Below are 23,409 nucleotides of genomic sequence, written 5' to 3'. Positions count from 1 at the left end.
ACACCCTGCTGTATTGCAAGTTCTCTCACTTCGAAATCATGGAGGGGTTTGAAATTTTCATCGCAGGTGCATGTCCACTGTGATCGAAAAAGTATGATGTTTTTAACAATTTATTTGTGTGATACAGCTGCAAATAAGTATTTGAACACCTGTCCATCAGCGAGAATTCTGACCCTCAAAGACCTGTTAGTCTGCTTTTAAAAGTCCACCTCCACTCCATTTATTATCCTGAATCAGATGCACATGTGTGAGGTGGTTAGCTGCCTAAAGACACCTGTCCACCCCATACAATCAGCAAGACTTGTAACATGGCCACGACCAAAGACCTGTCCAAAGACACCGGAGACAAAATTGTACCTACTCCACACGGCTGGAAAGGGCTACGGAGAAATTGCCAAGCAGCTTGGTGAAAAAAGGTCCACTGTTGGATTACATTAAAACGTCATGATTTGAAATCATGCATGGCACGGAAGGTTTCCCTGCTTAAACCAGCACATGTCAAAGCCTGTCTTAAGTTTGCCAATGACCATTGGGATGATACAGAGGAGGCATGGAAGAAAATTTTGTGGTCAGAGGAGACCAAAACGGAACTTTTTGGTCATAAGTCCACTAACCGTGTTTGGAGGAAGACGAATGATGAGTTCCATACCAAGAACACCATCCCTACTGTGAAGCATGAGGGTGGTAGTATCATGGTTTGGAGGTGTTTTTCTACACATGGGACAGGACGAATGCACCGTATTAAAGCCCAAGTGTCATCCCTATAAACATTCTAAAATAAATATTGTAATGAAAAATACATAAAACATTATTCACTTCAATGTCTATACGAAAAAATAAATGTGAGCGGAGAACGCGTCATCAATGCGCAAAGTTGTAGAAGTATCATTCTACGATATCCAAGTGGTCGCCATATTGGCTGCATCCTCCGTCCGTGACGTCACCCGGACATTCGCCAATAAAAACAAGCGGTGCACCCTAACTATGGGAGACAAACGCGCCCCTTCTGACACGGAAGCTCTTTTCAAAAAGGACAACACCACACAACTGGGTGAAGTTACCTGGGCAATATTACACTATTGTTTCAAGCCCTCAGGGCAATATTACACTATTGTTTCGAGCCATATTCACATTATATGTGATCACGCCCAAACCGCATCCCCGTCCGATCCACTTCCGCAGCGGAGATGAGCCATCGCAGATGAGCCGGCCGGTGTGGCTTATGACAGAACACCCCCCTAACGCAGGACGAGCCGTGTTCACAGACGCCGCAGTACTGACCAACACAGTCGAGCCGGGGCGCTTTATGTGCGCACGCTGCTGAGTGACGCATTCTCGGCTAGGTTCTTCAGAGCCGCCCCCGTCCCCAAAGCCCGACCCGCAGCCTTTGCAGAAGCAGTGACCGCCGAACGCGGCGCCTCAGCCGGTGTGGCTGATTTTCTGCACCGTGGTGGATAGAGCCGAGCCGTGCTGCTTTTAAGGGGATGTTCAAAGCCACCGCAGTACTTGTTGACCACCGAGCCGGGGCGCATTACTGCCTACCTGTTATTTGGAACCCACGAAGCTCTCGTCCTCTGCACCCATGCAATCCATTTTTCACAACAAACCGGGTCTCTTGCAAATGTATGAAGGCTAAATCCATTCTCCCGAGTATTCAAGCAATGTCCAGCAATGGAACGAGTCGGCATTTTGGCTAACACGAAGGAACAACGAGCAACCTTCCGGGAGGTAAAACTAATGGAAACAAACGAGTCCACTTGGGAGCGCCGCTGTCCTTTAGGTCACTTCCTGCTTCTTCTCGAAAACAAATCCCTCAAGAGGATTTTCATGGCGGGAGTTACAAAAAGCTGTATACGTCAAAATCATGTTTTGTGGTGAAAAAACGCATGGGCCCATATTGGCTGACGTTTTTTCATTAATAACATACTAAAAATCATCCATTTCATGACAGGAGCCCTTTAAGGAGAGGTTGACCACAGCCATGTGTTGTGAGATTTTGGGGAACAACCACTTTCCCTCAGTCAGAGCTTTGAAGATGGGTTGTGGCTGGGTCTTTCAACATGACAATGACCCGAAGCACACAGCCAGGAAAACCAAGGAGTGGCTCCGTGAGAAGTATATCAAGGTTCTGGCGTGGCCTAGCCGGTCTCCAGACCTAAACCCAATAGAAAATCTTTGCAGGGAGCTGAAACTCTGAGTTTTTCAGCGACAGCCCAGAAACCTGTCTGACCTAGAGAAGATCTATGGGAAGGAGTGGGCCAAAATCCGCCTGCAGTGTGTGAAAACCTGGTGAACAACTACAGGAAACGTTTGACCTCTGTAATTGCAAACAAAGGCTCCTGTTCAAATACTCATTTTCTTTACCGTATTTGTTGATTCAACTTCACTGTTGTTTCCGTTACTTTTCCGGAAATGACTGTTCTCTGTTCTGGCCTTCCTGTGTGGAGTTTGTATGTTCATCCTGTGATTGCATGTCTTTCGTCCCAGTCTTTTTCCCACATTCTCTAAACATGCATGATTAGTTCAATTCTCCATAGTTGTGCTCACCCGCACCTTAATGAGGAAAACGCCATTGAAAATGGATGATAGATTATCTAGTGTGACCATGGCAATGACAGAGACGCTACGTTCGTTATTACAAGTCACTGTTGCATTAAATTAATTTTGAAGTCCTTTTTATAAGGTGTAATTACGGCATAATGTATCTATCAGTTTTCAGAGCGCAACCTTTCAGTACGTTTGTTTGACTGGGGTTTTCTCAAAGTTCATGCGATGTTTTTACTATCCCTGACGCAATACAATGGCTGCCTGTGTGCATATCAACATCTAAGGCCTTCTCGTTTGGCTGAAGTCCTTTAGTTTGTGGTCATAACCCCAAAACAGCTCCCCGTGTTACTCTCAAGTGCCCTGCATCGCACCGTTGCTCAGCAACTCCTTCAACACCCAACTTGGTGCAAACCTGCTTTCTATCAACTGGGACTCAAGAGGAGGAACTGAACGAGATAGCCCGGGAGGTATTTATCACTCGGTAGATGATGTGTTTTAAAATAACCTACTTTTTAGCCAAAATAAACAACTGTACATTTCAGGCCGACTTTTCCCTCGCTGATATGAAGAAACGAGAATGACAGAAGAGTAACAGACAGTATTTCTTGAAGGTGATACATGGAGTACTTATATGTATGGAGTTTTGTTTGAAGATTCTGCATTTGCCTCACCACCTCGCGTCCAAAATAAAATGATGGACTCACTTGTGGCCCTCATGAGGACAAGCGCGACAGAAAATTTCTTATAGAAACAAAGCAACGGAGCTAAGCGGATTCAAGTTTCGGTCTGGTTTATTTCGCATTTGTTCATGACGCCAACTCTTGTTTGTTAAATCCAGAAGGCCATAAAGACTTCCTCAAGAATAAAGGCGCTTTTACAGATTTTCTGTTTTGAGGACCTCAGACCTCCTTTCTAATCTCTTAAAACCACCAATGTGATTATGACATTTAGCGCCAATTGATAGTCATAGATGCAAAAATAGAACGGCTTCAACATTTTGTTTTTCCACTTTTTGGCTGTGTGTGTGTGTGTGTGGGGGGGGGGGGAAGACTCAGAATTCAACATGTGCATAGAAAAGTTCTCGAGTGCGACGAAGTACCATGACTGCAGCGTCATTAGCATCTGACAATGAGCCCCTCCCTCTAGCAGATGCTATTGAGACGTCAGTTGTTCGCTCATGCACTAAATAGTTGCTGAAAGGCCCTCTCGCTCCCAACCTCCTAACCTGACGGCCATGACGGGGTCACCGGAGAGGACAATGGTGAGGTCATCAGAAATGGTCTTCTGCAAGAAGACAGAGATGTCTGAAATGGTCTTTGATTCCAAAATGTCAACATTCAGTCTCAATTGAAAGTGAGCGACTGTATTAAAAGAAATCAGTATTACGGTATCCAGTGGTCAACTCTGATGGTGGAACGCATAGCTCACCCAGATGCGCCGGTGAGCCGTAAAAGACGCTTTCAGGTTTAATCTGGATCTATTTGACATGTCTGAGCAGTCCCAACAACTGTGGCGTGAGAATGGATCTAATTTTACTTATTATTCCTGATTTTTTTTTTCTGTATTTACAACATCGACTGTATCTTATCGCATCTATTAGGGTGACAAATACAGTGACGGGCAGAACATTTGAATTCTCTGCCGTCAGACTTTGTAGATGCCAGAGGCTATGTATGTAACTTGCTGAATTACAATATCATGAATCATAGTCCGCACACCCTAGAATGTACATTTTTGTAAATTGCCTTTTTTTAATACATTTTTTGACATTTTGTATGGCGTGCCACGAGATTGTTTGAATGTATTATGCACGCCTCACAAAAAGACTATTTGCCTTTCTGGTTGATGACTCTATAACTTTATAATTGAACTTAAATTGGCATTCTCAAAAATTTTGAAAGCAGATGGCTGACTAGTCTGCGTTGCAGTTTTTTGCACAATTTACTGTTCTCTAATCAAAATTTGCAGTAAGTGTTTGATGTGTGAAGGGACTGATTTGTCTTCATCATGCTGTTCACGTACACTATATTGTTCTATATATTGTTCTGTATCCTCCTGACTGTCCTATACTGTGACCCAGGCCGATTTCCTCCTTGGTTTAGAAGCATCCCTTTTATTGATGTTCAGTTTCGTGTTCAACAACAGCGAGTGCTGCAAAAAGTAGCGGAACACTGAATTCAAAAGTTTAAAGAAGGTGAAATTAAGTTCACCTGATGGTGATAGTGAATTTGAGGTTTATCCTTAAAGGGGAAATCCAGTGGTTTGCATGAACAATGTATCCAATACAGTAGGTCATGGAATATGTACTTTATCTTGACAATGTGATGTTTTGAGAATATTTTTACCGACAATTACGAATTTTCAGGGGCACTGCCATTTTCGCCAGTCACATGACCTACATGGGCGTATGTGACTTGTTACGTGCCGTTTCAAACATTCGATTACATGGGACACCATTATGCCCAGCGCTGATTTCTCGGATTTATCCTCATCTGTTGAAGAAATAGCAGTATCGGTTGATCAGGAAGACAGAGAAATACTTCCATCCACATCCGTGAGCGGCACAGCGAGCTCCTGGCTCGGCGGGGAGTGAGCTCACGGCTCCACCCTTCTGTACGGAAGTATTCCTCCGTCTTACCGATCAACCGATACTGCTATTTCTTTGCGAAAATGACAGCGCCCCTGAAAAGTCGTAATCGTCGATAAAAATCTTCTCAAAACACTCACATTGTCAAGATAGAGCACATATTACGTGACCTATTGGATACATTGTTAATGCAAACCACTGGATTTCCCCTTTAAATTTCAGCCAAAGGCTAGGTGGCGTTCATGGCGGATAGCGTGAATAGCGAAAACCTGCAGATAACTGACAACCGTTATAATTGCATTGGTTTTGTTTTTTGGGGTGAGGACCAAAAGATTTGTGAAATAGCGGAGATAAGCCCCCAATAAGCTGCCAGTGTGGAGACGTTTGGGTGTTTACGTGTGTATGCAAAGCTGCTCCCTTGAACTGCTGCGATCAGAACCATTTTGAGAGATTTTATTGAAATGTGTTTTGCTTCTTCTTAAGCGCTGCAGGTCTGGACAGGAACTCTATTTTCAACTCTTGAAGAATGAGCCTCAGGGCCCCTGCATGTACAGCTCGAAGCATATTATTTCTGAAATGTTTTATACTGAGGCCTGAACAAACCTAATATTTCCCCTACAGACGACAAAGCACTCATTGCATCACGAGACCTAGCGGGCTGTCAGCGTTTTTTTTTCATCCCGACTTTTGGGAATATAAACACGCCATAAGGAAGAAAGCTCCCAGGATATTTATGTACGCTGCAGAGCTATGCTGGGAATGTGAACATGGCAGGTGACCTCTCTATATCTCCAAATAAGGTCAGCTGACAGCTGTTTATTGCCGCCTGAGCCCAGGTCACCGCAGTTTGTGTTGGTTTGTCCGAGGAATGCGTGCGGAGCTGTAAAAGGATCGCTGCTGTTTGAAATTCCCAATGAATTATATTCAGGGTGAACAAAAAAACAAAATTGGTTTTTCTGATTGCCCAACATGTGTGCATGTTCCAATTTATTGGACCCAAAAGCAAGGATTCCTTTTATGGTTTTCGCTCTCTCAGAACTCTCTAACCGAGCTTCACCTGAACAGCTGGTGGTTATTTTTTGTATTTTTTTTTTATTACATTTTACCAGTCCCCTCGTCAAAACTTTCTCAAGCTTTATGGCCATTTAATGCCCAGTCAATAAACGCACAACCCTTTTTTTAATGCTCATTTAGCAAAATGTTCTCATACGCAACTAAAATTAAATTTCAAGCTCCAATATTATATCGCTATTGTCATTATTACAGCAATAAACTGAATAATCTCTTTACATGTTTTACTGAAAAAAAATAGCTGTCTGTTGAATGCTAACTTAAAAGACATTAAAATCAAATTAGCAGTCTGGCTGCACAGCAATTACATCAGAATCTTCGAGACGCCATCAAATCTATTTCCTCCTCTTCCTGCTGTGCTCTGGAATGTAAATGACATTGTCCATGGGCGCACATAAAAAAAAAAGAAGCTGGCGCGCTGTGAGCTGATGATAAGGTGAGCGTCCATTTCTAGACACTGTGCGATATTTAGAAGTCGCAGAGTCAGCGTTTAATGTCACGCGTGAAAGGCACGGTGTGTTTCCGATGAATTTCCGAATAACACAAACACAGCAGGTGACAAAGAGAATCTCAGTGGACATTTTATTGTGTCTGGGCCGTGTGGATTGTGTCAGCAAAGAATTTTGTTGCAACTAAATATTATTTATGTCATCATTCTTTCAATTTGTAAGCAAGGGTTTTTTTTCCAAACTGCTCAAATGTTTGACTGTAGGTATACAGACGTGTTTGCAAAAGTGCAAAAAAATTCTAATTTATTCCACCGAGCGATGAACGGCTGACATGAATGATGACTCTGCGACGACTGAAGCACAAACCTCAACTCAGGCCACGACCACATTTGGATCAGCTCCAAATTGTGCACCTCAGTAGATAGCACATCCTACATGACGAATCAGAATCTGCAGTAAAATTGGGTGGATTCTTTTTCGGGCCATAAATCCACATTATTTTGTGACAATTTTTTAGTTTTTTTGCCCCAAATTCTTAATCCACTCAAACCCTTTCAAAACCAGTATTTAAAGACAAAGGCTGACACAATTGAAGCATCTTTGAGAGGTAGAAATTATGTTTGCCATGATGAGAGGCATATGCTACTAGTGACTTTGGACACCTGATGCTATCTTATTTATAGCATTCCGGCCATCCATTTTCTTAGCCGCTTATTCTCACAAGTAATAACAAATACATAAAATAAGTTGAATAATATTAAGTAATTATAATTATGCTACTTGGCGGCATGGTGAATCAGCTAGAAAGTGTTGGCCTCATAGTTCTGAGGTCCCGGGTTCAATCCCAGACCCGCCTGTGGGGAGTTTGGATGTTCTTCCCGTGCCTGCCTAGGTGTTCTCCGGGCACTCCGGTTTCTATCCACATCCTAAAAACATGCAACATTAATTGGACACTCTAAATTGCCCCTAGGTGTGATTGTGAGTGCGGCTGTTTGTCTCCATGTGCCCTGAGATTGGCTGGCAACCAGTCCCCTGCCTCCTGCCTGTTGACAGCTGGGATAGGCTCCAATCCCCCCCTCCCCCCACCGCGACCTTTGTGAGGATAAGCGGCTAAAATTCAAATATCTGTTTACAAACCAAACACTCATTCAAATTAATTAAGTCAACACAAAAGGTACATGTAAACGTCATTTGGCTAGTTAGCTCGTGTTACACGCTCCTAAAATGTCTTTGTACATCTGCATTGCTAATTTTTTGTGTTGTATTGTATTGTGTGTGATTAAATTGTCTTAAATGCAATATTTTGCTTATTTGACCAATGGGATTTATTCTAAATTCACACGTAACATATGCTATAAACTGTGAGACAAATTAGTCCAACCCCAACTATTGTTTTTTTTTTTATAGCTCTATACACACCTACCTCTCATTTGGAATCCACAAATCTCTTGTCCTTTGCACCTGGGCAATACATTTTTCACGGGGAACCAGGTCTTTTGGAAACCTGTGAAGAGTGAATCCATCCTCCTGAATATTCAAGCAAAATCCAGCAACACAACGAGCCGGCATTTTGGCTAACATGCAGAAAAAGCAGCTAATTTCTCGCCTCTACAAGAATTAAATACACTCGACTCTCCAGCTTTAGGTGTCTGCAAAATACATCACTTCCGGCTTCTTCTTCAACCAAAAACCATCCACAGATTGTTCATGGCGGGAGATTAACAAAGCAATATACGGCAACATTCTGACATGCTGTGGACAAACAGATGATTCCATTCCGGATGATTTTTTTTGGGTTAACAACATACTAAATTTCATGTTTTATGTATGAGTGGCACTTTAAGCACAGGCTACGATAATACATTGACAAACAAAAGTATTTCCATCCATCCATTTTCTTAGCCGCTTATCCTCACAAGGGTCGCGAGTAGTGCTAGAGCCTATCCCAGCTGTCAACGGGCAGGAGGTGGGGTACACCCTGAGCTGGTTGCCAGCCAATCGTAGGGTACACCGAGACAAACATTCGCACTCACAATCACACCTAGGGGCAATTTAGACTGTCCAATTAATGTTGCATGTTTTGGGGATGTGGAAGGAAACCGGAATGCCCGGAGAAAACCCAAGCAGGCACAGGGAGAACACGCAAACTCCAGACAGGTAGGCCCGGGATCGAACTCAGAACTGAGGCCAACACTTTACCAGCTGCCCCATCGTGCCGCCCAAAAGTATTTCTTATTCCTTAATTAATAAAACACAGTTCACTACAAATCCCTCCAAAAGAAAATAAATTCAGCACACACCTTAACAAATATTCCACCAACTCGTTTAAAGAAAACCTATAACTAAATTGCTACTCTATTTATGTGAACATTTAACTGTAGCAATTTTTAACCGGGTTACATAAACATCCATGGATCCACTTTTTATAACAGTTATCCTCATTTGGAGTGACTTTAGGGTGTGAGGTCCACCCTGGACAATTTTAGCCATTTACACTTGCAATCACACCTCTATGGACAATTTCAAGTCCTCAAAGTAAGACGCATATTAACTTTAGAACAATGGAAGCGGATCTGTGAACCACTACCAGTGTGCAAGCAGATGATTGACATTCTGTCTCCGTTGTTATAAAATCAGAAGCCATTTCAAGTGAAGCCGGTTCATTGGTTAATTGAGAATGAGGCCTTGACCGTGGCTCGTGCACAGGCTGCATGCGCCTCCAGTCTCTGTAAGGCAAGAGAGACAGACGGGCACCAGATGATTTAGGTCAGCTCTGACCTCAACAGCCCTGGGGGAGAAGGGGGTGGGGGGGTTAATTTCAACCCTTCAGACGAGTTGCCCCCTCCCCACGCAACCTCTTCGCATGCACCTTGCGCTGGATTGCTCTTTTGCATTCCTTCGAGTTGTCAGCAGCTGGTGAAAATCGCTACGTGAGATGCCAATGCTCAGCTCACAGAACAATCAAGGCAGGAGACTCGTGAACCCAAAACCTGGTTGTGGCCTGACAGCACGTTCGATGGCCTCAGGCTACTGTGTTATGTCGACTCTCAGTGGACACAAACAAAACTGCATCCATCTCGTGTTCTCGTGCTGACTCACTCACCTGTTTGTGATCATGACTTTTTAAATAAGTTACGAAAGCAAAGACGCACTATTATGGATCTTAACCGGACGCGAACCTTCATGTTAGCTCAATCGATCACCAGGACTGAGTTCAGGACCGAAATTGAAATACCGCACACTGTCTACACTGATTGAAGGCAAAATGAGTGTCAATTGCTTTGCAAGCACAGACAATCATGCCGTATATGGATTTTACACTTAATTGATGGTTAAAGTTTTTGGTTATGGGAATCTGACTCATTGAGCTAAAGAGCAAATACTCACTCTTCCCTCTCTCTCTCTCTCTCTCTCTCTCTCTCTCTCTCTCTCTCTCTCTCTCTCTCTCTCTCTCTCTCTCTCTCTCTCTCTCTCTCTCTCTCTCTCTCTCTCTCTCTCTCTCTCTCTCCCTCCCCATGAATGATAAACTCGACCCTTCTCTCCTCACCTCTGATTGGACGAGGCCACTTGTTGGGAATGGCATTAAACTATTTAAATAGCACTTTGTCCCCTTCCAGTTTATAAGGGACTTTTTATTGCGACAGATTCCATCTAGGACACATCAAATGTATCAATGTTGGTGATGTCCAGTGGAACTTTTGTCTTATTTTTCAAAAAGTTGATAAATATCAATTCTTGAGGATTATTTCTGGATCTTTGTTACTTCTGTGTGATTTTTATTCTACTTTTAATCGACTTTTGGGGTAAGCAGGTAAGTTTAAGTGGGAATATTAGATTGTGGAATTTCTACATTAACTATCAACATCAGTGATTGGTTTATTTTTTTTATTTTTTATTTTTTTTACAGTTGTCTGATCATGAAGCTGACTGTGATATTTTTGTTATTGATGCTTTGGACCTGCGAGGGTACCAGAACAGCAGGTGATCCATTTTGAAACCACATTACATTTTTATCACTGAGTATTTATTAAGCCTCGTTTCTCTCAAATTATCTGTGTCCTCTAAAAATAAATTAATTGAGTGCAATTTCTGACCCAAACCCTCACAGAGAGCGGAGATGACAACAGCGTGTATGACTTGTTCGAGCTCGTCCAAGTCCCCAAAAAGAACCACGGAGTGAACCAGGTGAAGGGAGACGACCCGTACAGCCCCGCCTACAAAATCCTCAACCCGGACCTGATCCCCCCGGTCCCCGAGCGAGCCCTGCGGAACCTGATCGACTCCATCCACGCCGAGCGGGGTTTCCTCCTGCTGCTCAACTTCAAGCAAGCCAAGCGCACCCGTGGCAGCCTCCTGACCGTTGAAAAGAAGGACGGGTCCGGTCCGGTTTTTGAAATCGTCTCCAACGGGAAGGCCAACACTTTGGACATCGTTTTCTCCACCGAGAAGAAGCAGCATTTGGTCTCCATTGAAGATGCGGACCTGGCAACGGGCCACTGGAAGAACATCACGCTGTTCGTGCAGGAGGACCGGGCCCTGCTGTACTCGGGATGCGACGAGGTCAACAACGCCGAGCTGGACGCGCCGATCCAGAGCATCCTGACCCAGGAGACGCCTGCGAACGCGCAGCTCAGGATCGGGAAAGGAGCCGTGAAGGACAGGTTCATGGTGAGTACGACCCGCTCCCCAGAACGCACGACATTTACGTTCCTTGTTGCAAATCCGCAAAATACTTATTGCAAGAAAGTGCACGATACAAACGCAGAATTTGACATCGTGTGACAACGCATGCATGAAAAGTAAATAGATAAAATAGAGACAAGTATAGAGACAAGTGTTCATAATTAAAATGCTATGCAATCCCGCAGCGCAATAAAAGCTACGAAACAATAACAGCGTGTCTAAATAAACATGATGCCACATTTCTGTGCTTAAATTGCACACTGGTGCTTGCAGGGGGTTCTTCAAAACGTGCGCTTTGTTTTTGGAACGAGCTTGGCCGCCATCCTCCGCAACAAGGGATGTCAGAGCTGTAAGTAAAACCACCTGTTCAACCCCCGCATGCCTACTTTGCCTCAGCGCTGTCATGTGTGCCCAATGCATGTATAAAACTGTTCCCCGTGACATTTTGCATCATCCCACTTGAGTTATGCGAGCTCTTAATTTCATATATCAAATATGAAATGATATATGTTTCTGCTCAATCTCCAGCGGCAGATTCGATAATCATCGAGAATCTCAATGGCTCCTCAGCCATCAGGACAGAATACACGGGCCATAAAACAAAAGGTAAAGAATCTTTAGAGCGTTACTACTGCTGAACTACACTAAAACACAATAATGACAATCTTTCGTTTTAATTCATAGATGTCATTCCTGGCACTCATGGTCACCAAACAAGCATAGTTAAAAGAAATCAAGTAATAATAGAGCATAAAATATCAATTGGAAAACATCCCTTAAAATGTCAAATGTTAAAATGATTGATGAATTTGTTTTGGAGCTCAGCAGCTGGTGAAAGTGAGTTCCAAAGTTGTAAAGGAGGTAAACATAGAATTAAATTGTCTTTTTTTGATGATAAAGACCTGCAGATGGTCTGTGGCTTCTCCTGTGACGACCTGGTCAGCATGTTCAAGGAGCTGAAGAGTCTCGGCGTGGTGGTCAAGGAGCTGTCCATTGAACTCCGCAAACTGGTGAGCAAGAAACACATTCGACTGTCTGCCTGTGTGTGTCTCCATTAGTGGTAGATCCAGTTGACTGCAGCGTCCACCAAGAATTGCGGGTCGTATGTTTTATTTAGAATGTGTTCATATGGGCGACATACTGGAACCGCTGATAAAATGTCAGCTCACAGTTCTGATGATCCAGGTTCGATCCCGGCCCCGCCTGTGTGGAGTTTGCATGTTCTCCCCGTGCCTGAGTGGGTTTTCTCGAGGCACTCTGGTTTCCTCCCACATCCCAAAAAACATGCAACATTAATTGGACACTCTAAATTGCCCCTCGGTGTGATTCTGATTGTGAGTGTGGCTGTTTTTCTCTATGTGCCCTGCAATTGGCTGGCAACCAGTTCAGGGCGTTCCCCGCCTCCTGCCCGTTGATAGCTGGGATAGGCTCCAGCACTCCCCGCGAACCTCGTGAGGATAAGCGCCAAAGAAAATGGATGGATGGATGGATGGATGGATTCATATTTGATGTTTGTAACAACTATTCAGATCTCCACATGGACAAAAGATGTCACCAATTGTGGTTGATTAAAACTGCAATGTACAACCATTATCTCCTGGTAGAACAACTAAATATTTGCTGTTGTTTTCTCTATGTGCAAAACAGTTAAATTAACCATTGGGCACATTCTGCAAGTCCAATCATATTCGGTACGAATATTCAATTTTGGAAAGATTGGACCTGTTCAGTGCAAGTTGAAGATTGGGAAAGACAGCAACAATACTCTAAATTGCGTTTTAATCCAATTACATTTATGAATGTATGGGAAAGGGGGGGGTCAATACAATTTCTGCCATTGTGGAGATTTTTTAAATGTATTTTTATTGCGGTCCACAATACATCAAACACATCAGTTCTTCATCCATCCATCCATCCATCCATCCATCCATTTTCTTTGCCGCTTATCCTCACGAGGGTCGCGGGAAGTGCTGGAGCCTATCCCAGCTGTCAACGGGCAGGAGGCGGGGTACACCCTGAACTGATTGCCAGCCATCACTTCTTCATATGCATACAAATATTGAGAACCTCAAAACCGTTGACATTGGCAATCAAAAAAAATGTGTTGATCAAATAATGATTGACTTTTTTCAATTGGGTTACAAATGCGTGGTTTTCTCCTGCAGACGAATGAGAACAAGCTGATTAAGACCCGCATCGGCATCCACAGTGGCGTCTGCATTCACAACGGCATCGTGCACAAGAACAGAGACGAGTGGACCGTCGATGATTGCACTGAGTGCACTTGCCAGGTGTGTGCGTGTTTTGTGTAGTACTTGAACTTGCACGTGAGCACCTTCTTGGACGGGCTTGTTCATGCACAAACCCAGATGGACACACTGGTACATAGTGAGAAATACTGCAGGTACACAATTACTGCCACTCAACTGATGTTGGTAATGACAGGTGAAGCCTTGTTTGGTCGTGATGAGAGGCCTGTCATCAAAAGGTCGAAGCAAATTGATGCACTAGTTGTAATTAGGGACATCTCATCTTCAGCAAGAAGAGTCAATCTTGTGATAAAGACCTTGCTTTGTGCAAGAATGATAGTATCATTCCCAAGAAAAGGGAATTGTTTTGTCTTTCACTCATTCAGTAGGTCTTACTGGCTGTCTGGCTAACATGTCTCGGCCTCATTCAAGGTCATCTGTCTGAGACCAACTTCCTTTTATAAGGGTTTTGGCCACATTTCCACCCTCTGCTGACCCAGTAGACGAATTGGTGCCAGCTGGGGTCTACAGTCCATTTGCAGACAGAAGACCTGGTTTTTACTCTCTTTCTCTTCAGGCTTGCTGAATCATGAAAAGCTCAGTTTGTTGCACGGAAATGGATTAGAATCACTTCCGCAACAAACCATCCTGTACATTTTCACCAATATATATTTCCACCACCAGCATTTGAAAACGTCTTTATGAGACAAGACACAACTAAGATCTGTCTGTGTTTATTGCAGAACTCTGCAACGGTGTGTCGCAAGATCTCCTGCCCCCTGATCCCCTGTGCTAACGCTACTGTACCTGACGGCGAGTGTTGCCCACGCTGTGGAACGCGTAAGTGCTTACTTCACGCAATTGAGCATATTTTGTTGGAATTTGCTCTGCTATTGGAAAGTTCGATGGCTCACCACATATAAGGTTAGACGACTTGATATTCAAACCAAATTTAAGGATAAAATACAGATCTAAAGTCACACAGAACTTCATAATTATTAATTAAAATACTCTAAAAGACCTCAGCAAAAGCTAAAATGTAACCGAAGATGTAGGGATTATCAATCTTAAAATATCGTCTTGAAAACAGTTTTATGGTGGTTTCGACCCTGTAACCGATTATTTCATAAAGGATTTTTTTTGTAAATCCAAACAAACCATGCATTCGATTTCAGAGGCTCCACTGTAAACTGCAATTACAGCCCTACAAACCTGCTTTGCAGTACTGTAAATGCTGTGTAAGCTAAACCTTGCAAGGAGCATTCGTTGAGACACTGGCCCAGTGATTCACTAAGGAGAATCTGTGTAATTTCCCGTATAAAAGCCACAAATATTTCCCTACGTATAAAGGTTTCTCTTCAAGAGAAAGTATGTTAATTTTAGAGATGACTTAACAGTGCTCACGTTGGCGTAAATAAAAGGGTACTTCTGTGTTTGGAACATTGGCGGTTTGTGTTCAGAAAGTCCTTTGATTTTCTTGAAGCCAAGATGGCTGCAATTTGCCAAATTGCTCAAAGTGGGAAAGAAAATCGCTTGACTGTTTGGCAAAGGTCTCATCCAGATGAAGACAAGTGACATGTTAGTCATACCTGTGCAGGCTTGGCTGCAACTTTTCCTCAAAACCAAAATAAACAGCAAGGGGCCCACTTTCATGTGCACCTTAGCCACTCGGTGAAGTTATTACAGACCATCACATTGCGGCCAAAATCCTCTTTAGGTGCCTCTTTGGGATGCCCCATTGGCAACACGTCAATGGGGCATCCCTGTGTCTCTCTAGGACAGTGGTACTTTAAGTTCTCGGGCTTTTCTTAGTACGTCAGTCACTGCTCGTCCTGAATAAAAGGCCCTAAATCCAAGATGAATCAAAAAAGTTAGCTCTCTGCCCTAAAACATTTTGCTTGCTCATTTAGGCTTGAGGGTGTTTGTGTGTGTTTGGTGGCGGTGGTGGGAAAGGGGGAGCACTGCATTTCTCCAATAGCTCTTTCATTGTGTCGCTCTCCCATATTCTTGCCATCGCCCTCCTCCTCAGTGAGCGACTATGCAGAGGACGGCTGGTCACCATGGTCTGAATGGACCCATTGTTCCGTGTCGTGTGGGAGGGGCATCCAGCAACGAGGACGTTCTTGCGACCGTATCAATAACAACTGTGAGGGTACCTCTGTGCAGACCCGAGATTGCAACTTCCAGGAGTGTGACAAGCGCTGTAAGTTATCCCCAGTTATCTCCAAACATACGCCACAGTTAATTGCAGGTGTCGCTTCGGGAAATTGCTTTGCAAACTGACTAATTTTGAACGGCTTTAGTCAAACAGGATGGCAGCTGGAGCCATTGGTCGCCTTGGTCCTCATGTTCAGTTACCTGTGGGCCTGGTGTTATAACCCGTATCCGACTGTGCAATTCCCCAACCCCCCAGCTCGGAGGCAAGGATTGTGTGGGAGAAGGTCGCCAAACAGAAAAGTGTCAAAAGTCTCCATGCCCCAGTAAGTTTCAAGTCCACTCAATTGTACTTGTGTGTCCTTAAGCCCATTAAAATAACAACAAAACCCTATCATCATACAACCCTTTTTCTTTGTGTTCCTCAGTCAATGGCAACTGGGGACCCTGGTCACCGTGGGATACATGCACCGTTACATGTGGAGGCGGTCAACAAACTCGTAAACGCCTGTGCAATGACCCTGCACCCAAATATAATGGTAAAGAGTGTGTCGGTGATGGCAAAGAAATGCAGGCGTGCAACAAGAAAACATGTCCTATTGGTGAGGAACAGATTTTTTTTATACTGAAAAAAATATATACCTGGTTATAAATGAAATGATCCTTTAGATATTTAATTATTGTTCACTCTTAACAGATGGATGCCTATCAAACCCTTGTTTCGCTGGGGCCAAGTGCACCAGTTTTCCTGACGGTTCCTGGAAGTGTGGAAAATGTCCAGTGGGGTATACTGGCAATGGTGTCAAATGCAAAGACCTCGATGAGGTAAAAATTCCATTAATTAATTCTTACCTGATTCCATCTGCTTATATCTGAAACCACCGAAATAGATCACCTGTTGACTAATTGGAATTGTTATTTCTCTTAACCTTGAAACAGTGCAAAGAGGTCCCAGATGCTTGCTTTGAGTTTAATGGCGTACACCGCTGTGAGAACACAGATCCCGGCTATAACTGTCTTCCCTGCCCACCTCGTTACTCAGGACCTCAACCATTTGGTAAAGGTGTAGAGGAGGCCGCTGGTAATAAACAGGTGTGTACAACACTCCCCTTTGTAAGCAAAAGCAAATGTAAACTGCAAGCTGGCCTCTCTAAGAGCAGAAAAATGGGAATTTAGAGTCTGCAACTCCCCTCTTCAGGTGTGCTCACCCCGAAATCCTTGCCTGGATGGAAGCCACAACTGCAATAAACACGCACGCTGTAACTATCTGGGGCATTTCTCTGATCCCATGTTCCGATGTGAGTGCAAACCAGGCTACGCTGGCAATGGACACATCTGCGGGGAGGACACTGATCTGGATGGTTGGCCCAATGCTGACTTGGTTTGTGTGGAGAATGCCACTTACCACTGCAAAAAGGTTGGTATAATGTGGTCATGAAGCCATTTGTTTAAGAGTTTGTTTTTTTGTAAAATACAATAGGTGCATGATTCTTTTTTTTAATGTCAATCCAGGACAACTGCCCCAACCTCCCCAACTCTGGACAGGAAGATTATGACAAGGACGGCATTGGAGATGCTTGTGACATCGATGATGACAACGATGGCATTCCTGATGACAGGGTAAGAAGTGAACGAGTGTGTGCATGTGCAATTGACCGAGACTTTATGTAGTTCAATCAGGTGCAATACGAGGCTAGGTGGAGAGGAAGTGGGGCTCAGGTGGGGTAAGCAAATGTTTTCCCTGGCCAAAACCTCAAATTCTATCACTGAGGTACAAGTCTGAAGGGAATCAACTGTGCACAGATTCCAACGGTAGAAGTGGGATATGACCTAAAAATAAAGCACCTTTTCATTCCATGGACGTCCTTCCTTCTAAATAGATCCACTCAGTCAGTCTGATGGGAGATGTTGAAGAACTGCACCTGAACACATAGCCTTAATTTTCCTCCCCATCTCTCAATATCGTCCAAACAGGACAACTGTCCGTTCATCTTCAACCCCAGGCAGTACGACTATGACCGCGATGATGTGGGTGATCGCTGTGACAACTGCCCTTACAATAGCAACCCTGACCAAACAGACACAGACAACAATGGAGAGGGAGATGCCTGCGCTGTGGACATAGATGGAGATGGTAAGGACAGCAACTCAGAGATGGACTTTCAGGATAGCCATTTGTTAGTCGGCAATGAGAAGAGGTCAATGTATTCAACAGTTAATTACTTCAAAATAATGCTTTCTGTTCATTTTCCAGGGATACTCAATGAAAAGGACAACTGTCCCTACGTTTACAATGTGGACCAGAGAGACACCGATTTGGATGGTGTGGGCGATATGTGCGATAACTGCCCTCTGGAACATAATCCTGATCAGGTACGTGCCCAGGCCTCCGTCATTTGCCTTCCAGTTCATCTACCAGCAATGCAATCCATTCATCACTCACTTTTTCTCCATAGCTCAGCATGTCTTTCAATTGCATGTAACAGACAGATTTATATTTAGTAATAAATCCCAAGTGTCACTCTGAGCTTGCGATACTGGAGTAAATTCCAGCTCTAAGGCACATCAGTTCAAAAGGCGTGGTAGGGGGTTAGGGGTCTTTTCAATGGGCCATTGACGTAAAATATGAAAGAAGAGGCTCTCAGCTGGACATTACCGAGGAATGGGCTACGCCGCAGGACAACCCAATGCACCTGTGCCATGCTACACTCGGAAAGAGGAATGCAATGGACAATGGTGCTTGAAATTCAGTTTGTATGAACTTTAAAATCCAGTCTCGACATGGAAAATGCTGCCCAAACAAGAGAAAATAGCTTTTGTTTTTTTTTTTCCAATTGAATTCCAAGCACAATTTTTGATTCTCTTATAATGAAGAATGTCCATTCCACCGTCCTTCCGTTCATACAATCTGTTGATCCTTAACTTCCCATTGTCATCCCTAATTGACTACTGGGCAATTTACCGTTGCAGGTGGATTCAGATGATGACCGTGTGGGAGACAAGTGTGACAGCAACCAGGACATTGATGAGGATGGACACCAGAACAATCTGGACAACTGCCCGTATATCCCCAACGCCAATCAGGCAGATCACGACAAGGACGGCAAAGGAGATGCATGTGACCACGATGACGACAATGATGGCATCCCAGATGACAAGGACAATTGCAGACTCGCACATAATCCTGACCAGGTCGACTCTGATGGTGAGAATAGTGTTGGTTTGGGTTTGGGTTGGAATGTAATCTGTACACTAATCTTTTTTTTTCATCTTCTGATTCATCAACAAATTCTTTTTCCAGGTGATGGCCGTGGAGATGCCTGCAAAGATGACTTTGACCAAGACAATGTGCCCGACATCTACGATGTGTGTCCAGAGAACTTTGACATTAGTGAGACAGACTTCCGCAAGTTCCAGATGGTTCCTTTAGATCCTAAAGGCACTTCCCAGATTGATCCAAATTGGGTGGTTCGTCATCAGGGTAAAGAGCTTGTTCAAACCGTCAACTGCGACCCTGGAATTGCTGTTGGTAAGTAAAAATAATTGAATTTGAAGAATTGATATGGTTTTTAGTAGAACATGGACCTCCAGCAAAGCTGTACAATGGTAGCTCTCTCCTAGGTTAAAATGGAACAGGAAAAAAGCATAAATTGTGCACTTTTTATGCTAAGTCTGAGTAAAATAAAATGAAATTGAACTTGATCAGCTGCAGATAGATAAACCACCTTGCAAAAATAAGGTCAAAACTGTGATAGTGCACTAAAATATGGTTGGCTATTTCATTATCTAGTTGATGTTGTGTAATTCTGGAAACGGGAGACAGTCATGATAAAGAGTAGCTAATTACTCTTGTTATTTTTCAACAAATAGCTGTAGAGAAAGTAGATAATTGAAGATTACCTGGAGCTAAATGTCTTATAAACTGAATTTTTTTGTCTGTAGGATACCATGAATTCAATTCTGTGGACTTCAGTGGGACCTTCTTCATCAATACTGAGAGGGACGATGACTATGCCGGCTTTGTTTTTGGTTACCAATCAAGCTCCAGGTTCTATGTGGTGATGTGGAAGCAGATCACTCAGACCTACTGGTCCAACAAACCCACAAAAGCTCAGGGCTACTCTGGCCTGTCAATCAAAGTGGTCAATTCCACCACTGGCCCGGGAGAGCACCTCAGGAATGCCCTGTGGCATACCGGAAATACTGCGGGACAGGTACACCATGAGCTACTTTGTGTCCATCCTCATGACTGATGACTCCCCTGTGTGAATTACTGAAATATAAAAACATCACTATGGCTATTTATACCTGATTTAGGTCCGGACTCTGTGGCATGACCCTAAGAATGTTGGCTGGAAGGATTACACTGCCTACAGATGGCATCTGATCCATAGACCAAGAACAGGGCTTATCAGGTGGGGAAATTGAAGAAGTTAACATTCATGTTTAACACCTGTTGGGTTTGATCACAACTCACCAACTTTTGTTTCACCCACTCAGAGTTGTGATGTACGAAGGAAAGAAGATCATGGCAGATTCTGGTAGCATCTATGACAAGACGTATGCGGGAGGCAGGCTAGGTCTCTTTGTCTTCTCCCAGGAGATGGTTTACTTCTCAGACCTCAAGTATGAGTGCAGAGGTAAGACCTTGTCTCAAACTATTCAGTGGAACCCCTAAAGTCAAACACAAGCAATTTTTTTTTTTAAATTTTCATTCCTGACTTTTGCAATATTGCACAGAGCAACCAGGACGCCTGCAACATTTTTCGTGGATCAAAATAATTTCTTTCTTTCCATCAGAGGCTCCAAAGTAGTCACGTTACATTCTGTTCAATGGTCATCCTCACGTTTGTCACAGATACATTTTTGTGGTAGCATCCCGCATCACACATAGAAACATGCAGACACGCCCAGAAGAACCAAAAAAAGTTAAATGTAGTTTTGATTGTCTTGCAAGATATTTTTTTGTTTTGTGCATTTTTCCCAATAAAATTGGCCAAATTTCATATTGCACAGGTTCAGGGGTTCCACTGGAAATGCAGGAGTACGGTATCTGATTTTCTAGACCTGACGGGGAGCAATGTCAAACACACCACATGAATTTTCCTTTTTTCCACAGACGCCTAAAGGCACAGTGCTGGATGTTCCGAGGAATGCACCTTGTTGTAGTATGAACTTTTTTTTTTTAATTTTCTTCTAAAGTCCAGGGACCAATTTATCTCCGGAAGTTTTGTATGGTGCGAACACTCGTGGAGGGCGAAGGGCATGTATGTGGGCGGCCTCGGGGTTTAGGCCGAGCACCAAAAGTGCGAGTGCCGTCAGAGGATCAGAGAGTCTCTTCTCCTCCACCCTCCGCAAGAGCGGGGAAAGCTGGAGTGAAAAAAGGAAAATATTCCCTCCCTCCCGCCTTTGCCTGTCGAACACCAGCACCTTTCTGTCCCAGCTCTCCTTGCTTTCTTACTTTCTGAAAGACCTCATTCATCTCTGTGCGGGCAGGGCTCCCCATAGACAACTATGCACTTCCCAACTTTTTACATCACCTCTCTCAGCTTTGCCTCTCCAGCCTGCGTGCCTTTCTGGCTCACCTTCCACACCTTACTACCCTCCGGATGGACATCCCAAAGAAAAAAGACTGAGTAAATATTCCATTTGCTCGACCAGGTTGCACATTCTGAAAGATATATTTCTGGAGGACTCAAACGATGATGGCAGCAGTAACATTTTAGGAATCTTTTTTTGTTGAGGTGGTATGACTGAACAAAACTGCGTAGAGTTTCAATTAAGGCAAACGTAATCTTAATGGCGTTTGTGTTCATGCTTGTGAGCGGAAGTAAAATAAAGGTCAATGGATTCATCTATCGAAGACCCCAAGTAGAGAAAACCCAAGGAAAGGAGAATCACTATCTAAAAGTCAATATAGTTCGATATGCAAAATGGATCTATGTTAGTCTTGTAAGAATCATTGTCTTGAATTGGTTAATAACTCTCAGGTGAAATGAGTGTCTTGTAAAAATCCGAACCTCCATTCCCTCCATCATGTCACATCCAAACCTTGGTCAATGACAAGACTTTGTTACCCTCATCCTTTGAGGTTTGAATTAGGTATTATGTAAATACATGTAATTTATTTACTCTTGCCTACAATGTAGGCAGTAAAAGAAAACATTTGGATACTTTGAAAAAGTACAAAATCTATCGGATTCAACTGAAATGTTGGGAAAATTGTGAGTAGTGTAATCAGGTTTCAGAAACTGAATGTGTTGCTCTTATCAAGTCCCCACTGGCGACTCACAAACAGTTTTGCGTTGGTTTTGATGCCATAGGGCTCCCGAGCATAAAGCGTTTGTGACAGGCGTCCTTTTGGAAAGAAATGCAATTAAATGATGTACAAAGATTACCTCATTGCTGTTGATCAACACAAACACATGCATTTCATTTTCAATTGAAAGGATCATAGTATTAGTGTAGCATGGGTTGTGAAATAAAAAAGATGTTTCATTTAAATACAACCACCTCCCAAAACCACCCTCGTGGGAACGGCAGTTAAATGGGAGAATTTTTTTTTTTATCCTTATTATTATTAGTAGTATTAAAGGATAATTTTGCTTTATCTCTATGTCCAATGCTGTTTTTAGCAGATAAATTATTGTTCCATTTTGTTCTGAGCAGTTTGTGAGAGGTCAATTTGAGTGTGTGCGTGTGTAGATAAATGCTATTTAAAATAATTTATCAGGATTTGTTGCCGTACAAAAGGGCACGTGTCTGTATAAACGGTTTGCACACTGATGTGAGGATGTTGTATTCTTTATCATTTTTACATTTGGGGTGGGGGGTGGGGGGGTTCAATATTATCATTATTTTTGTACAATTAGTTTTGCTTGTGTGTAAACATGTTCTTAGTTGTACAAATGCTAAAATGCTGTTTTTTTTTCATAGTGATTATTTTGTAACAAACGTCAAGATAATAAATAGTTAAAAGTCTCACAAGTGTGTGTTCTTTTCGACTAAGCGGCTAAATTCTAAATTCTTGCTGGGCTTTTACCAGGTTGTACGTCAGGAATGTATAATCAAAATCAAAATTACTTTAATTGTGGGAGGAGAATGAATTTGCACTGTAAGATTAAACATGAGGCAATAGATTGAAGAAGTGGTTAGCATATTTGCTTCACAGTTACATGTAAGAGAGCTCATTTGTGAATTTGGGCTCTTGTGCATGTGTAGTTTGCATGTGTTCCCCACACTCGAGTGAGTTTTTCTCCAAATATTCCGACTTCCTCCCACATTCCAAAAACATGTATGGCGACAAATAAGCATTCACGCTCACACCCAAAGAGAATTTAGAGTCTTGCTTTTATCTAATGTGTAACTCTCGTTCAGTCACTCAGGAGAAAGTGTTCTCTTTCACAGGCCTTCATTAACACATCAGCACTTCAACAAGCTAATATGCCGATATGTCAAGATGCTTGGATGCCGTAAGACCTGTATAGAATACAGAAAACAAATACACATTAAATTCATATTACACAAATAAATGACAAAACACCATTAACAATAAACACACCTCATTGACCTTCTGACCAAATGGAGTTAACTTATTCTTTGTAATGTCTTTAGTTAAAAGATTTGTATATTTCATAAGATAGATACGTTACTTAAAAAGTTACTCAAA

General features: G+C 43.0%; 1 protein-coding gene across 1 annotated transcript; it reads left to right on the top strand.

Moving 5' to 3' along the window:
- Positions 1-10,571: 10,571 nt before the first annotated feature.
- thbs1b (thrombospondin 1b) lies at positions 10,572-22,564 on the top strand. Its single transcript, XM_061811972.1, has 22 exons — positions 10,572-10,635; positions 10,763-11,322; positions 11,611-11,686; positions 11,866-11,943; positions 12,238-12,347; positions 13,503-13,628; positions 14,330-14,426; positions 15,616-15,789; positions 15,890-16,066; positions 16,169-16,342; positions 16,438-16,565; positions 16,680-16,832; positions 16,939-17,157; positions 17,253-17,360; positions 17,715-17,874; positions 17,995-18,113; positions 18,711-18,945; positions 19,042-19,269; positions 19,683-19,954; positions 20,058-20,155; positions 20,241-20,380; positions 20,860-22,564. The coding sequence occupies exons 1-22, from the start codon at positions 10,572-10,574 to the stop codon at positions 20,865-20,867; spliced, it is 3,504 nt and encodes a 1,167-aa protein (XP_061667956.1). The 3' UTR covers positions 20,868-22,564.
- Positions 22,565-23,409: the final 845 nt, after the last annotated feature.

The sequence above is a fragment of the Syngnathoides biaculeatus genome, chromosome 23, assembly GCF_019802595.1.
Source record: "Syngnathoides biaculeatus isolate LvHL_M chromosome 23, ASM1980259v1, whole genome shotgun sequence".
Taxonomy (NCBI): Eukaryota; Metazoa; Chordata; class Actinopteri; order Syngnathiformes; family Syngnathidae; genus Syngnathoides; species Syngnathoides biaculeatus.
The sequence above is the reverse complement of the archived record's forward strand: the minus strand, read 5'-3'. Positions and strand labels throughout refer to the sequence as shown.